We start from the raw sequence: 17144 nt of genomic DNA, 5'->3' as shown, positions 1-17144 counted from the left end.
GCTGAATGGCTGACACTTATGTGAATTTTCAGCAAAATTACAGGGATTTTTACTCCTGACACATTTGGGAAGTACTTTGTCTAATAACCTGTCCAAGAAGTCTCTTGATCCTGGAAGATTTAAACAACAAATTTCTGAAGACTTGAGCTGAACCTGTGACCATCTGATGGAGAGCGACAGGCTTTTGGCCAAAGTCTTTGGAATGTTTTGCAGGGCTAAGGTAAAGCTACATTGTATTCTGCAGTATAGTGGAGCACCAGTCCACTGTGTCGAGAAGCGGTGAATTTCAGATTCAGCCTTGTAAGCTCTCACAATAATCTTGTTAATTTTGGCCCGGCTGCCACAGAGAAAGAAAAATCCACAATAATAGCTGTTCCACTAAGAGGAACTAATAATGATACGTGGCACAAAAGGATGTGGATATTAAACAAAATGCGTTGGTTAAATTTAAAGTTTGTGAGAGCACATTAGGAATATCATGGTCTCATTGGCAGCCCATGTGATATTTATCACATTGAAGGGGTCTGAGGTAGGAGCCCCCCACCACGGGACATCATTCTCAGTGGTGAAGACCGAAAAATCAGCTCCTAGACCTTATACTTCTGATTTGTGGATCACAAACTTCGACTATCATTTCATGAGAATTTTATTAGGAAACAAAATACCCAAATTGCTGGAGACCCTCAAGCCATTGGTGAAAGGCTACAATCCATGTGCCTGAAAATGAATATCATGGACTCAGCTTCAGTCATCTTTAGTGAGGAGAATGCGGGAAGTAATAATAATAATAATCCTTGCGTTTGATATCGCGCTTTTCACGCCTTTAGCCATTTCAAAGCACTTCACAGAATATACTGTAAAGTGAATTGTCTGAATATTTGTGGGCGAAACGCAGCAGCCAATTGCGCACAGCAGTGTCCCACAAACAGTCATGGATTGAAGTGACCAATTTATTATTGTGTTTTTTTTCTTGAGGGATTATTATCAGGCGTGTGGAGTAAGGAAACTTGCCCAAAGTTTCATCCTGCCAGGTATCGAAGCCAGGTCTCTCGCTTGCGAGGCAAGTGCTCTAACCACTGAGCTACAGGACTCCATATGGTGAAAGGGCAAGGCAATGGAATTAAAAGATCAGCCAAGAAGTAACTAACTACTGGAACAGTCTCAATAGGCTGAATGGCCGCCTGTTCCTATTTCCCTATGTTCCTTTGGGTCCACCTTCAGCCCATTCAAGTGGAGTCAATCTACGGTTACCTCCCTCCCTCCCCCTGCTATGTGGCACCCTGAGAGATGTAATTCTACATTAAGAGCCCTATATAAATGCAAGTTTTTATTGTTGTTAAATAATCAAATGGATCATAAAGATATGTGTAAGTTTTGGTTGAAAGGTTTGATCCAAACAAAACAAAATCATACATATGTGGATATCTCAGTAGTTTTGAGTAAAGACTCTTAAGCATGGTGATGGGTTTCCACATGCGTCAGACACCCAGCTGACCATAAAAAGGGTTAAAAAAATGTGTTTGGAGAAGAATGACGAGCATGATTCGTGGACATTGGGTTGTACGAATGATGAGAGGCTTGCAGAGCTGAACCACTTTTCATTACATAATTCATCAACAGCATTAATTTTAATTTCTGTACATAATTGGTTACCATATTTCGTGAATAAGACTGTTTCTGTGTTACTGGATATAAAAAATGCTGGTTTTTGCAAATCCACAGGTAGGCTAACTAGCATTTGAAAGAGAAATAGCTTAAAAGAACTGAAACTATATTATTCACAAACCAGAATCCAACTTAATGGTGCATTTAGACATTTTCCCTAATATTTCTCAACCATTTGAAATATTCTACTGTTTTGCTTCTTAATGTCTTCATATTTTCTTTCTGTAGAATTTCAGCAACGTTACCGAGATTTATAATCTGTCCAGGCTGTTCAAAAATAATATTTGTATGATCTTCAGAATCTGAATTTTTCAATGAGAGTTTAGTTCCTGAATTTGTAATTCAGAAGGTAAGTGGGATGTGGAATGAATAGCTGAAAGTGGCTCTTGAAGCTATATACATTATGTAATTTAGTAGGCTTGAAGAATAAAATTATAAAAGGACTCTGAGAAAGAGCAGAGAAATAAGACTGCAACATATAGCTTGTGAAGAGCTGGAATGAAATATCCAGACAAGAATCTGTCTTTCAAAATTGCAGATTGGGAAGCACGGATCGATAGCCACGGGAGAGTCTTTTACGTGGATCACGTAAACCGGACAACGACTTGGCAACGACCCACAACGGCTGCCACGCTTGACGGTCTGCGGCGGTCAAGCTCCATCCAACAAATGGAACAACTTAACCGACGGTAAATGACACTCATGCATTTGGTATCAACCTTCTAAATTGTTATTTCTTTATCTTTTAAGAAAGCAATCCTTACGTTTAATGCAATAAAACCTGTTTTCAGCAACTGCTCATGGGACTGGATCAATGTGGCCTTTATGTTAGAGTGGCCTCTGCATAAGGGTTCATTGACCAGGCCTGAAATCTTTTTAAAACATTTCCACGGACCAAACATTTCCACGTATAGCGTCACGTTAGACTGCTAGCACATTTACCAAGGCTGCCTCACTGGTGATTGCTGAATAGAGGTGTTTATCATGGAGAGTCCATTGGGACTATGCCATGGTGGTTGTTGACAGCAGGTGGTTGCTGAATAGAAGTGGTTGCTTTAACAGGCTTTACTGCACTTCTCCGATAATAATTTTTAATATTTTCTTGTTCCTCTAGTCAAAGCACTGTTCTTCTTTAATGTCTTTAAGGAAATTGTCATGCATACTTTTTTTTTGACTTAATGTTCCACTTCTTCCCTAATTATCAGTCCTAATACTTGACGAGAGGAATAATGTTGAATGGGCTTCATGTAGGAACTATGGCTCGGTCATATAATTTGTCCTTAAAAAAATGAGTTCTCGTCTTGGCAGGAATGATATAGACCTGTATCCTATTTGATCTCATCTTTTTAGAATACCATTCTCTAGTGTAAATGATACTCTTTTTGCATGCTCAATTATATCAAATTCCATAAGGTGGTAGCTTTACACTGAGGCCAGAGTTCACTCTAAGATATTATTTCAACTTAGGTGTTCTGAATGAGTAGCCATGTGATCAGAAACACAGGGAACAGGGATGAAATATACTTGAGAACAAATTTGGAGTGGATAGGGATAGGTCAAGATTGGGAAGAACAAATTCCTTATGCAACGTGATATCCCTGCTGTTGTTGGTGGGAAGGACGGATGTGAGAAAATGTTTCTACGGAACAAAGAAAGCAATATTTATACTATAGGGATGAGGCTTTATGAATTTAATTCTTGAGTTTTCTTTAATAACCTTTGAGTTTCAAAGAGTCCTGAATAATATGTTGGTGCCAGGAGCAGTGGTTGAGGCGACTCTATATTACAACAACAACTTTGATTTATATAGCGCCCTCCACGCCAGACGGCGTCTCAGAGCGCTTCAGAGTAACGGATCCTGGGACTGAGCCAAGGGGAGGGGAGGACAAATTCCTTACGCAATTAGCTTTCAAAAGGGAACTAGATAGATATCGAAAAAGGAATAAATTACAGGTGTATGGGGAGAGGGCAGTTCAGGTAAATGGGACTGAAAGGATTGCTGTTTAAAAGAGCCAGCATGGAGCCGATGGGCCAGATGGCCAAAAGAATTCTCTCCCCCAATCCCTCTGCCTTGCCCCCCCTTCCACCCCTCTTTTATATCACGACTGAAGACCTTGCTCTTCGACTGTGCTTACGGTCACCTCTTTATCCCCAGCTCAATATCAGGCTCCATCACTGTGATGGGCACTATCTAATTGCAAGTTGTTGTTATTCTATTGTTCTGTAAATTGCTATGATCCTAATAAAATCCGGGTTCCTGAGTCTTATCGGTGCTCCAGTCTTGCCAAACCCCTCTCGCTGCATAGTTACTATGTGTGACTTACTTGTTTGTCTCCCCACCACTGCCCACGGAATTTTTCTACACTAATGAACCAGCACTAAAAAAATGTAAGTTTTCTTTTATTCTTTAACCATTTGGCTGCTGGTATTTCTCCCACAGTATTTTTCAGTTACTAAACTTGTTCATGGGGCTGAATTTTTCATTGCTATAATAATTGACACTAGTGTTAATATTATCACAGGTCACAATTTGCACCCCTATCATTTCAAGCGCAGATTTTATATTTAATCCTGAAATTAAAGGATTATTTCATTCAAACATTTGTGCTGTTTGAAGTATGAGGATTGCAAATAGGGTGGTTTCTATCTGAGTTGCACATGTTTAATAGTGTCCTGAGTAACTTAATTAGACTGAAGGCACAGATGGAGTCACTTTTTCCAGTCCTTATTTCCTTCATTATTTAATATTTGTGGAATTCCTCCTTTCTTAATGAAATACTGCTTCACAGTTTTTTGATCTCCAACATGGAAATGTGCGTTCACCCCAGCTATTAAATACTGTATGTTTCTGCATCCACAGGGGCTGTTACATTGAATTATCTCCAAAATGTAACCACTATTTATGACTGCCTTGGTTTCTGGGTATTGTAACTGAGCCAGACTGTCTTTTAGGGCTCAGTTTCAGAATTCCTCAAGAGATTAGTGAATATTTCCAGACTGTATAAATACATTAGAAATGCCAACAAATTCCATCTCTTGGAATATCCACAAAACAGCTCTTGTGAGGCTTGAGTTAACCACCTCAATATAATCCATTTTTTCCATGAAACGTGATCACCTCATATTTTAACATGTAGCAACCATCAAAAGACTACCATCCAGAATCAAGTTTCTTATCATCTTACTTTCTACTCTGCAGAATGTGTAGGAACACCAATGTAGGCAGGAATAAAGTCTTTCACTACTCACATTTTTAAATTCGTCTTATGTGGATGTTAAAAACTCCATGGCACTACTCGAAAAAAGAATGGAGTTTCTCCTGGACTGACAATCCCCCAAATAAAACTAGTCATGGCTGTTTATGGGACATTGCTGTGTGCAATTCGGTTGCCACATTTGCCTACAAATACACAATCACTACATTTGACAGAAAATTCCAATGAAGTTCTTTGAGATGTCCTCCTGACACGAAAGGTACTGTACCAAATGCAAGGATTATTAATTATGTCAAAAGCAGTCAACAATCAATTATGTCCTTCACCCACTTTAATAACTCCAGAGGTTGCAAACTCTTCATCAGAAATGTAACTGTGCAACATAAAATTAGCCTTTCACGTACAAAGATCATAAGTGGCACTTGAGTTTAAGTCAGATTCCTATTAACTCAATTATGCAAATTGTATGAATGTAAAGGTGATATTGGTGATATCTTTTCAATGTACTTCAAGATAGGCAGGAAATATTAACAATAGATTAACATATTTAGGCATTTAATGAAGCTGTAGAAATAAATATGCATTTGACTACTTTGTAGTCAAGCTGTTGGAAACTGTACATCACATATAATACATTTATAGATATAAGCATATATATCTCAATGGGTCTGTTGATTGAGTTAGGATCACTCATCCTCCTCCCCTTCAAGATTGAGAAAGTGAATGCAATCTCTAAGATTTATTCTCCTGGGGCGAAAGGTAAGTGTGGCTTCCCTACTGTACGCCACTGTGTGTGTAAGCTATTCATTGTACAGCGATGTCTCTATAATATGTATGATATCTTACTAATTTAATATAGCTATATGTACAACAGGTTCCATTTATATAGCGGCCTTCACACAGGATAGCACAGTGGCAGGGTTAGGTGCCGAGCAAGGGAGAGGGGGGAAGGTAACTGCAGACTCAGTCAAAGAGGTAGCTTTTCAGGTGAGTTTTTCAGGTGGGAAAAGAGGGGATAAGGCAGAGAAATTGAGGCAGGGAGTTTCAGAGATTTGGGGGATAGTGGCTAAAGGTTTAGCCACCAGCATTGGCGAGGAGGGATTGAGGGATGATCAGCAGGTTTGTGTTAGCTGAGCAAAGAGGTTGAAGCAGATGAGTGGGGGATGTAAAGGATATCCCCCACTATAAATTTGTAGTATGAATACAGACCTCATAGATTATGGAGCATAGCAACAGTGGATGGAGGACAAAAATTATAACCAGAGCCAGAAGTAGCAGCTGGAAATTAGATGTCTTATTTAGTGCCAACACACCAAATCAGATTCATCTGAATTCTCTAGCAATTGACAGACAATGTGATAATGCTATCCAAATTCCACACATCAACTTGCACACAGCACAGATCAAAGCCCTTGATGTTCAACTCCAGTCAGTGTGAAATGCTGTGCATTACTCCATAGCTTGTTTCTATCCAGGAGAAGCAAATTGGTATTGGAGAAAGGATCAGCCTCTCCATCAAGGGTGAAACTACTTTCTCGGACTATGCCATTGCTGAGGATGTTCTGTTGGTGAGGTCTGGTTATACCTGGGTCAAACCAGGGCTGTTTTGTAGCTCAATCATTGCACCAGAGAAAAATAAACTCTTCACGTATTGCAGGCACTATACAGACTGTCCGGCTTGTGTAATAGGACTTCATTATTAAATGGGAGACCCGGAGACCATTTATCCACATGCCTGATCTTACTTGCATTAGTTTCAATCTTGGGTGATTTATCGGTAGGTTCTAATCCACTGTAAAAAAAATCTTTGGTTGCACAATTTGTTTTGGTAACAGTTTAGGCTGTTTCATGTGGTTACTCTAAATCATGTTCTCCCTCTCCTCTCTCTCTTTCCCCTGGCCCCATTAACAACCTAACACAAAGTTAAATTGTCAAATCATCAAACCAGACCGTAACTATGAATGAATTAATCGGCTTCTTATTCTTGTTGGGTAACAGGTATCAGAACATCCAGCGGACAATTGCAACAAACAGGTCAGAAGATGAGGCGAGTGCAACAGATGCTATTCAGCCGAATCCAGGTAGCTATAATTTGTGAGGAATATGTTCAGGGAAATAGCCATCTGCATATCCGATTGACACAGTTCTGCAGAAGAACCACAGATATCTTTGTTCCCACAGACAGCTTTACTGCAGTTACCATATCTGGGAACATTTTGCACTCAATCTGGATCTGGCTTCCGCCTTCGCTGCGGTTGCTGTCATGTATTGTTTGAAGTCCTTTGTGGTATTTTTGTCTGCTTATTCTTTCCAAAAAAAGTAATCGGATGAAAGTCAGTTCTGCTTATGTGGAAATTGTACCAGAGCTAAGACAATTACCACAAAAAGAAAACAAACAGTTCTCTGGTGCGGCAACCATGATGGACAGAATGATCAAAGTGACCACAAGGGAAATGTGAACCACTTGTTCCTCTTTAGTGCCTTGTGTGGGGTAGTGCACAGACAGACTGAGGCTGGTACAGCAGCAGCCACAGTCAGGGCTTTGGGTTCAATACTCTCTTCATCCTGTCATGTAAACACAAATCAATAATGAGTGTGAATGCAAATAGTTTTGAGGAAGTGGAAATGGAGAACGGATGTTGAAAGTGGTGTTACTTCATTGGAGATGGGGCTCTTTATACTACCATCTTGGCAACTGCAGGCAAATTTTACCACAGCTGATGCTGTATCAGGTGCAGTCTGACAGTTTTCAATGAATCTTTATTTTAGATTTTTTTTTACCTTTTTATTGTATCTGTGTTGTAATTAAAATATTTTTAAAACAAACAAGAGTACAATTGATCACAGGAGGTTTAGCGACATCATACTCCTTGCTCTTTAGAAGCAAGATAATAACAATTCTTACATTTGATACATTGCCTTTCATGCCTGAGGATGTCTCAAAATGCTTCACAGAATATACTGTAAAATGGAATGACTGTATTTTATAGGTGTACGGATAAATATGATATCTGAATTTTATATTTTATAGTTATTTTACAACTTAACTATTGACTACAAATGTACCGACTTTACTTGATTTATTTTGCCCACATTTGTAAGAAATATATAATTACCAAATTTTCTGAAACATCCAATGTGTTGAAGTTGATGTTTTAGAAATTCGATAAAAGCACAGTTCATAATAAGAGATCTGTTCAACATTATAAACTAGATCACAAGTAATTTTAAATGTATATTTGGTCTGAACTATCATGAAAGTTGTGTGTTAACTGTACCTGACTTGATTTAAACTCTTATCTATGTCTGTTAAATGTGCGTACCTGTGCAGCCCAGATTGCGCATTTGCTAAATGTACAGTCACCATTTGTGATGGTCTGCTTACCAAATTTCTTTCTCTTCAATTTTACCAGAACTGCGGCGAGATGGCTCCATGTCCCCAGTGAATTCGCAGAAAATCAACATGTTATTGCAGTCTCCCACTGTTAAGTTTATCACAAACCCAGAGTTCTTCACTGTGCTCCACTCAAACAATGTAAGTACAATACATTCTTTAACCCTCTTTGTTTTGGTCAGCCCAGTGTCTAACACACGCGGAAACCTATCAATGTGCATCATTTGAGTGTCCAATGGGAAACTGAGAAACAACGACAACTTGGATTTATATAGCGCCCTCCCCGCTGGACGGCGTCTCAGAGTGCTTTTCAGTAACGGATCCCGGGGCCGAGCCAGGGGGAGGGGGAGGAAGGTGACCAAAGGCATGGTCAAAAAGAAAGGTCTTCAGCAGAAACCTGAAAACGGGAAGGGAGGGAGTGAGACGAAGGGAGTGAGGAAGGCAGTTCCAGACCCTCGGGGCATAGTGGCTGAAGGCACGGCCGCCGAGGGTGGAGAGGAGGACTCGGGGGACGAGGAGGAGGCCAGACCCGGAGGAATGAAGGCAACGGGTACTGTTTTGAGGAAAGAGGAGGTCAGAGAGGTAGGGGGGTGCAGAGGAGTGAAGGGATTTGAATACAAGGGTGAGGATCTTGAAATCCATCCTCTCTGAGACAGGCAGCCAGTGCCGTCTGGCAAGGACTGGGGGATCGGGGAGCGGAGGTTCGTGCGGTGAGAATGCGGGCGGCAGAGTTCTGAATGAGTTGGATTTTATGGATGGAACAACAACAACAACAAGATTCCATTTATTGAGCGCCTTTCACGTCGGGAGGACGTCCCAAGGCACTGGAAGTGGATGGGAGACCGGTGAGAGGGCATTAGAGTAGTCCAGCCGAGAGGTGACAAAGGCATGAACCAGGGTTTCAGCGGCTTTTGGGAGAGTTATTGGCGGAGGAGGGCGATGCGTCGGAGGTGGAAGAAAGCGGTGCTGATGAGGGACAGGATGTGGGGGAGGAAGGATAATTGGGGGTCGAACCTGACGCATAGGTTGAATGGGTTTGGAGAGTTTTAGGGGGAGGTCAGGTAGGTAGAGGAGGTGAGAGAGAGCCAAAGTGTATGGCTTCCGTCTTGTCAACATTCAGCTGAAGGAAATTTGTGCTCATCCAGCCCCTGAGATCTGACAGGCAGACTGATAGAACATCAGGGGACTGGGGGGTCGCAAAGTGAAGTGGAAAAGTGGAGTTGGGTGTCGTCCGTGTACATGTGGAAATGTACCCCATGTCTGCGGATGACATCCCAAGAGGGAGCATATAGATCAGAAAGAGGAGGGGGCCAAGGATGGATCCTTGGGGTACCCCACAGGTAACTGGGTGAGAGCGGGAGGAGAAGCCGTTTGTGCAGATGTACTGCTGGCGGTTTGTGAGGTAGGACTCGAACCAGGCGAGTGCAGTCCCACTGAGGTGGATGACGGAGGAAAGGCGGTGGAGGAGGATGGCGTGATCGACTGTGTCAAACGTGGCGGAGAGGTCCAGAAGGACAAGGAGGCAGAGGGATCGATCCCTGGTCACACATAGAGAGGATGTCGTTTGTGACTTTCACAAGTGCAGTCTCTGTACTGTGGGCGCAGTCTCTGTACTGTGGGGAGGGCGGAAACCGGACTGGAGGGGTTCGAAGAGGGAGTGGGAGGAGAGGTGTGTGCGAAGTTGTTTGGCAACAACGCGTTCTAGGACTTTTGAGAGGAAGGGCAGGTTAGAAATAGGCGGTAGTGGCTGGGGTTTGAGGGATCTAGGGAGAGTTTTTTCAAAAGGTGGGTGATAACAGCAGTTTTGAGGGAGGCAGGGACTGATCGGGAGGAGAGGGACTGGTCGATGACATCAGCCAGTAGTGGGCAAAGGAGGGGGAGCTGGGTGACCAAATGGCAAAGAGAGGGAAAGACTAAATTACAAACTCGCAAAGACATAACTTTTAGTCATATACAAATGCTTCTGTCGGACACAGGTGAAGAAAACAAATTGATAAATGAATGCAATAGTATAACAAAACAAAAAACTTTTCTTGCATTTTATAGTGGCTTATCTTGTGGAGACATTGCAAAACCCTTTACAGCAATTACTGTCATGTTTAGTGAATGCTTTTGTAAGTAAATTCACAGGCAACTATGCTGGCAAGGTGCCAAACACAACTAGGAATGACCAGTTAATCTGGAGGCAAAGAGAGAAACTTTTCTTTTTCAAAGAGTGCGATGGCATCTTTACATCCATCTGAAGAACAGGCAGACAGAACCTCTGCCAGAACAAAGTATGTTGCACAGTGCTTTACATTTCACATTTCTAAATGTTTAATAATCCAGGGCCATCAATTTGATCAAGTAAAACCACTGTCTCCCTCTTCTGACAATCAGATCCAGAACAAGTCTTGACAAAAAGGCCACAACTTACTTTCTGATCTGTGCTCTTATGGATTCATTTGCCAACGAGATTAGTTACGTACTTTCTGCCTCAGTCCTGCGACTGTTTTTCAATTATCACAAATGCAGTCATTGAGAAATGATTACCGGCTGTTTGCCTCGTCCAGTTTCCTGACAGAGGCTATGGGAAATTGGTGTAATTAACTAAATGGAACAGAGCACGTCTCAAATAGCAAAATGAATAAACTGAGTAGATCCCTTTAACACTGATCCACATTATTTATGTAATACTGATCTACATTATTTACTCAATAAATCCTAGCAGTAATTTCATGCTGAGACAAAAATATTTTGGTGCTACAGGCAGATTTCCTGAATTCCATAAGAGGTGAAAATGCAGTATATGATGTGATAATTATCACATATTACATTTTTCATGCCCAATGAATTTACTTACCATGGAATTTCCCTTTTTTAGTTGTTGTTTCTGTAGCTGCCCTCAGCTCCTCTTTCTCCATTCGCAGAGTGCCTATCGAATGTTTACCAATAGTACTTGCTTGAAACATATGACACTCAAGATCCGTAGGGATGCTCGGAACTTTGAACGGTATCAGCACAACAGGGACTTGGTGAATTTCATGAACATGTTTGCAGATACGCAATTGGAGCTGCCTCGAGGTTGGGAGATAAAGACAGATCCTCAGGGCAAGGTGAGAAGAGTGATCTTCTAGGCTTTCTAGAAATGGGGAAAAGCACGAAATTCCAAACGTCAGGAGTAGAATTGGCTTATGCCTTCAGTTCAGTGTCAGTAATTGAATGATAGATTTTAGTTACCATGCTATTGTGTTCTGCTGCAATTTTGCTGTAGAAGCCAGTCAGCAAAATAGCTTCTAAGCAGCTAACACGCCTCTTCTCATCCGCCCATCTTCAGGTGTGTGCCAATTGATAGGGTGTAAGAAACAAACAACAGTATGGGCTTTTTGGACAGTCTACTCCACATTTTTGTGACACTGTGAAAAGCATATTTTTCAACACTTCACTTTCAGTCCATCACTATCAATAATTTCACAACCTTCACCTAGGATTCTCAAAAGAAAGAAACCCAATATCATCTGCATACATGTGCTCACACATAGATCAATATTCCCATCGTTTCACATAAACATGCAGCTACATATTCACACATGAGCACCTACATAACCTCACTTACATCCTCTCGATTCAAGACACATACAAATGCACAAATTCATCCCCACAAAAGAAACATAGTCACTGCACTTTACAGTATATTCCATGAAGAGCTTTGGGACATCCTCCTGAAGTGAAAGACCTATATCAAATAAAGAGATTATTGTTAAATATATACAAACCAACCTCACACGTACAATAGATTCCCTCAAACTCACTGCCTCCCTCTACACTTTCCAAGTCTGCCTGAAAGTATACCTGTTTGAACACACTTTTGGGCATCTTTTCCCCTCCCCACCCTTTTCAGCTTCAACCCCCCCCAACTCTGGTGATCAGCCAGTAGTGTCAAGCTCTTTGAGACCTCCTCCCAACATGGAAGGTGCTAAATAAATGTAAATTGTATTGTACTTTGGTTTCACACACACAGCTTTACATACAAATGCACCGAAACCAGCTGCTAAATACACAAACCTACAAACATATCCACAAAATCTTTTAGTTCTTATATATAGATATACCAACATACACATAAACATTTTACAAATGAGAATGTACTTTGACTCTTGTGAAATAGATATTGTATATTTATGCTTTGGGAATGGCCAAGTGATGTTAAAGATTTCAGCTCAAAGCCTCCAGTGGCATGTGACGTAGGCAACAACAATAATTTTACATTTATACAAGGTCCTTTCATGTCAGGAGGAAGTTTCAAAACAGTGCACAAAGCTAACTGGGAGCCTGAACTGATGTTGGGGAGCTGAAGATGATGAAGCATGGTGGGGAGGTGACCAAAAGGATAGTCAAAAAGAAAGATCTTAACACTGGCTTTAAAGGTGGGAAGAGGGGCAGGACAAGAGACACAGGGCAAAGGATGGAGTTTGGGGACAGAATGGAAATAAGGCCTTGCAGGTTCTTTCAATTAGGTAACTTACAACCCATGTAAAAAAATCGAAGCGAATCTGGAATCTTTTTCATTGGTTGTTAATTAAATACTTATGGGCAGCAATAATTCCCTATTTACACATGCATTTGCACATGATTAGCACAATCCATAAATAAGATCTATACATTCCATTCCCCCAGTATCCTGGCCAACAATCCCCAAATAAAATGTGTGGTTGTTTGTGGGACATTGATGTGTACAAATTTGTTGCTATGTTTGCCCACAAAATATACAGTCCCTCCACTTTATAATATATCCTGTGAAGCACTTTGTGACACCCTCCTGATGTAAAGGATGCTGTATCAAATGTAAGCATTAGTATTATTATATGTGCATGCTATCATGAAGGTTCAACCATGCAGAGCACCCTTCCCTGAAATGCATTTGATATCCAGTATTAAAATGGCTTAGAAATGATACTGTTGTATTTTTTTTAAACACGATCCGTTTCTATGTTGTGTAACACATCTGAATGAATGTAACGTGCCGAGTTGTAAGCTAAGAATGCCACTCTTTTGATAAAAGTATTCTCTGTTGCAGTCCTTTTTTGTGGATCACAACAGTCGAGCCACAACATTTATTGATCCTAGGCTTCCACTTCAGAACGGTCGTCTGCCAAACCACCTAACACACAGGCAACACCTCCAGCGGCTACGCAGTTACAGTGCAGGGGAGGTGAGTGTATCCTAGCGATTCACAGCATTGTAGACTGAAGGATTTGTAAGATGATGCTCCAATGTCAATTGGGTATAATGTTAATGGCTCTGCAGAGTTAAAACAACACAGTTTATCTGAAGCATGGGAGCATGACTGTTACATTGTCTCATTCACAAGTGAACTGAACCTAATATCCTGTACCACATTGGTTAGAGCACTCACCTCGCAACCTCACTTGGGTTCGATTCCCGGCAGAGCGAAACGTTAGGCAAGTTTCCTTACTCCACACGCCTCTATTTACCTGGCACTAAGTAGGAATCCGGTTGTTAGTCGATTGGCAGTACGCTTTTCCAGGGAAAATAATCCCTTCAAAAAATAAATAAATAATATTTGTGGAGGCATGTGGAGTAAGGAAACTTGTCCAATGTTTCACCCTGCCCGGAATCAAATCAATATGGATGGGTACACCAGTCACTCACTCAACCCTTGTTAACCCTGCAAACCAAAGCCCTATTGGATAAGGTGGTCCTAGCTGGACAAGCAGGAAGCTTGCTAGCAGGGGACAAGCAGGAAGCTCCCTTCATAAGCTGCAGATCATCCAAAACTCTGCAGCTCATGTACTCTCACGCACCAGGCTCCGTGACCCCATCACTCCCACCTTCACCCAACTCCACTGGCTCCCCATCCCCCAAAGGATCGAGTTCAAGATCCTCGTCCTCACCTTTAAGGCCATCCATGGCCTTGCCCCCTCCTACCTCTCTGAGCTGCTGATTCCCTAGCAACCTGCCCGCTTCCTCCATTCAGCGGGCTCCGGTCTGCTCCATGTCTCCCGCCCGACCCGCCCTACCATCAGTGGCCGGGCTTTCAGCCTCTCTGCCCCCACACTCTGGAACTCCATCCCATAGTCCCTTCTCCTCGCTTCCTCCCTTGCATCCTTAAAGGCCAGACTCAAGAACCCTTCTCTTCGACCGTGCCTTTGGTCTCCCTCCCACCTCTCCGCCTTCCCTCACCCCTACACCACCCCTCCCCCATGCTTGGGCCCCGGCACCTAACTGTTCAGCGCTTTGGGACGTCCTCCTGACGTGAAAGGCACTCTATAAATGTAATCTTTTTGTTGTTGTTGTTGTTGTAGACAGTCAATTGCAAATTATGTTGTTTTAACTGGTTAAACACCAAAGCACAAAACACACATTCTGGGGTCCTCAAGCCTTGGCTCTTATCAGCCTGTGCTTTCCAGAAACAAGGTGGTACATCCCTCCAGGAGAGAGTGCATGCAGCATTCCAGACAAATGGAAATCTACACGCACATGTGAAACTTTCAATTGTTTGGTTTGGATACTCTTCAGCATGGTGATGGGTTTCCATGTGTGTCAGACATTCAGCTGACCCCCAAAAAACTGCTTTGGGGATTAGGTTTCTGCTTTAGATGTGAACAGATTCTGCTTTAGATTCTCTTGCTGTTGAGAGCAGAGTGGGATTCACAATGGCAATTCTAAGGAGGGTCTGTGAGATTCAGGTGGATTTATATTCAATCAAGACTATTAGAATAAGCTTAAGACATACCAATGCAACCGAATGCATATTGCGATAAAAATATTTTATCATATTCTTCTTATCTAGGCAGTTGCCTAAATGAATTATAAGTTTCTAAGGTGAGCACAAATACTGGCCAGAAACCTAAATTTGACAAGACTGACTTAGGCCAGATTACAAACACGTGACTCGGTTTTAGGCTCAGATCAGTTGAGCTTGTTCTCATTAGATAAACAAGATTGAAGGGCAATATGATTTGGGATGTTAAAAAGATAAGAGCCAATAATTAAATAAATATGTAAGGAAAATAAAAAGTATGTATGCGTGTGTGTGTGGACATCATCTGAGAATGGGATTGAGCTCTGATGTGATAAAAAGAAAGAGATTTAAACTACAGACAATTTTATGTTTCAATTTGAATTTCTTTCCAGACATTATTTTTATTTTTTATTTTGAAAACGATCAGGCAGGAACGTGGGGTTTGGTCAGAGGTCTCTGCTGTTCTACATTCCTGTGTTTGCCTGATGATGCTTAGTCAGTCCACAGCTTACCAGAAAGTGGGTAATACAGTCAAATAGAACCAGCAGCGTCTGCACCTGTGGTAGAGAGGGAAGAAATTTTGAAAAGGCCATTTTATTACCTTTAATCAATCAACCTTGGAAATACATGGTCTGTGCTGATCAGAAGCCTGCTAGGTAGCAATCCTGTGGGTTTGGGGTTCCAAACTTATATTTAGTACCAAAAGAGACAAACAACTACAGCTTGCATTTATACAGAACCTTTCACAAAGGGCAAAGTCTCAAAACGCTTTACAGAGTCAGTGCCAGGTGTGGAGCAGGTGGCAGGTATTGGTGTAGGCACCATAAAGTGTTCTGAAGCACTACTCTGTGTGAGGCACTATATAAATACATGTTGTTGCTGTGGATTGAAGAGGTAGATTTTCAGAGGTCTTTTAGAAACAGATAGAGAAGGAGCCAGGGGGAGCAGATTTAAGCAGATAGGTGGATTGTAGGGCAGGCAGAATGAGGAACACACAGGGTGCTCAACTTTGCCAAGCACAGGAGGCAAGCTGGAAGGGAGGCTGGGGAAAGGTCACAGAGACAGGAAGGGGAAAGGATGTGCAGGTAATTATAAGTGAGGATAATAATAATAATCCTTGCATTTGATATAGCTTCGAGACTTCTCAAAGCAGTTCACAGAATATACCGTAAAGTGAATTGACTGTATATTTTGTGGGTGAAACGCAGCAGCCAATTGCGCACAGCAGGATCATTAAACTGAATTACTGGAAGACGGTGGAGCCTGGTGAGGACAGGGTGATGGTTAGACAAAGCTGAGTGTGAATAAGGATGCGAGTGGCTGAATTTTGGATGAGATGTGGCTGGTAGACTGGGAAGGCTGACAAAGATTGCATTGAGGAAGTGAAGCCTGGAGGTAAGGAGGGTGTGGGTAAGGCTTTCGGCTGTAGTTTAATGCTCTTCATGCATTGGTTTTGCAGGCTTCTGATGTCTCACGTGTGCGGGGATCCTCAATGCTGGCTCGGCCCTCGAACACACTGGTGGCCGCCATTCGAAGCCAGTACCAACATGATGTAGTGCCAGTGGGTAAGGAATGAATTGCCATTGTTATTGACATTTGGGTTAAGGCTAGGTTTAGGACTCTCCAAAAGACAAAGGAGTAAAACCAAATCATGTCATTAAACAATTCAATGATCATCCCTATTCCATTCTAACACCCTTATTGACAAATGTTATTTCTTGTTTTTAAGAAGTACTTGTGAACATTTATGCAAGTAACTATGGGGCTTTTTTTTTAATGTTTGTGCTTCCAACTTCATTGGCAGTCTCCACTGATCACATTTCATCCACCTTTGAGTATTTTAAAGATTGGAAGGTAACCCAGTACTGCAGAAACATAGGGATTGTTCTCTACTTGCCAGATCTTTTACCAACTTTTGGTAACAAGCATACAGTGAAACTCTAATAACATGCCCTGAGATAAGTAGACATATAACTAGTCACTCACGTTGACTTTTGACATACTGTACTTTGAATAACTAGACTAGTTAATAACTAGAATAACTAGACTCAGTTAGACAACTCTGATAAGTAGTAATTAAGCTATTTCCCTTGGGATGGTGAGTTATCAGTTTCACTGTATATTT

General features: G+C 41.7%; 1 protein-coding gene across 2 annotated transcripts in view; it reads left to right on the top strand.

The window, feature by feature from the left end:
* Positions 1-17144, top strand: part of LOC103181263 (E3 ubiquitin-protein ligase HECW1) — a 188845-nt gene that overhangs the window by 117048 nt on the left and 54653 nt on the right. For both annotated transcript variants that reach the window (XM_042332011.1, XM_007897618.2), the window contains 6 exons: positions 2204-2354; positions 6879-6961; positions 8294-8415; positions 11184-11369; positions 13331-13465; positions 16479-16584. In XM_042332011.1, coding sequence (XP_042187945.1) covers positions 2204-2354; positions 6879-6961; positions 8294-8415; positions 11184-11369; positions 13331-13465; positions 16479-16584 — 783 coding nt within the window. The remainder of the gene's footprint in view (positions 1-2203; positions 2355-6878; positions 6962-8293; positions 8416-11183; positions 11370-13330; positions 13466-16478; positions 16585-17144) is intronic.

Source organism: Callorhinchus milii, unplaced genomic scaffold (assembly GCF_018977255.1).
Source record: "Callorhinchus milii isolate IMCB2004 unplaced genomic scaffold, IMCB_Cmil_1.0 Scaffold2, whole genome shotgun sequence".
Classification (NCBI taxonomy): domain Eukaryota; kingdom Metazoa; phylum Chordata; class Chondrichthyes; order Chimaeriformes; family Callorhinchidae; genus Callorhinchus; species Callorhinchus milii.
This window is presented reverse-complemented; position numbering and strand designations above follow the sequence as displayed.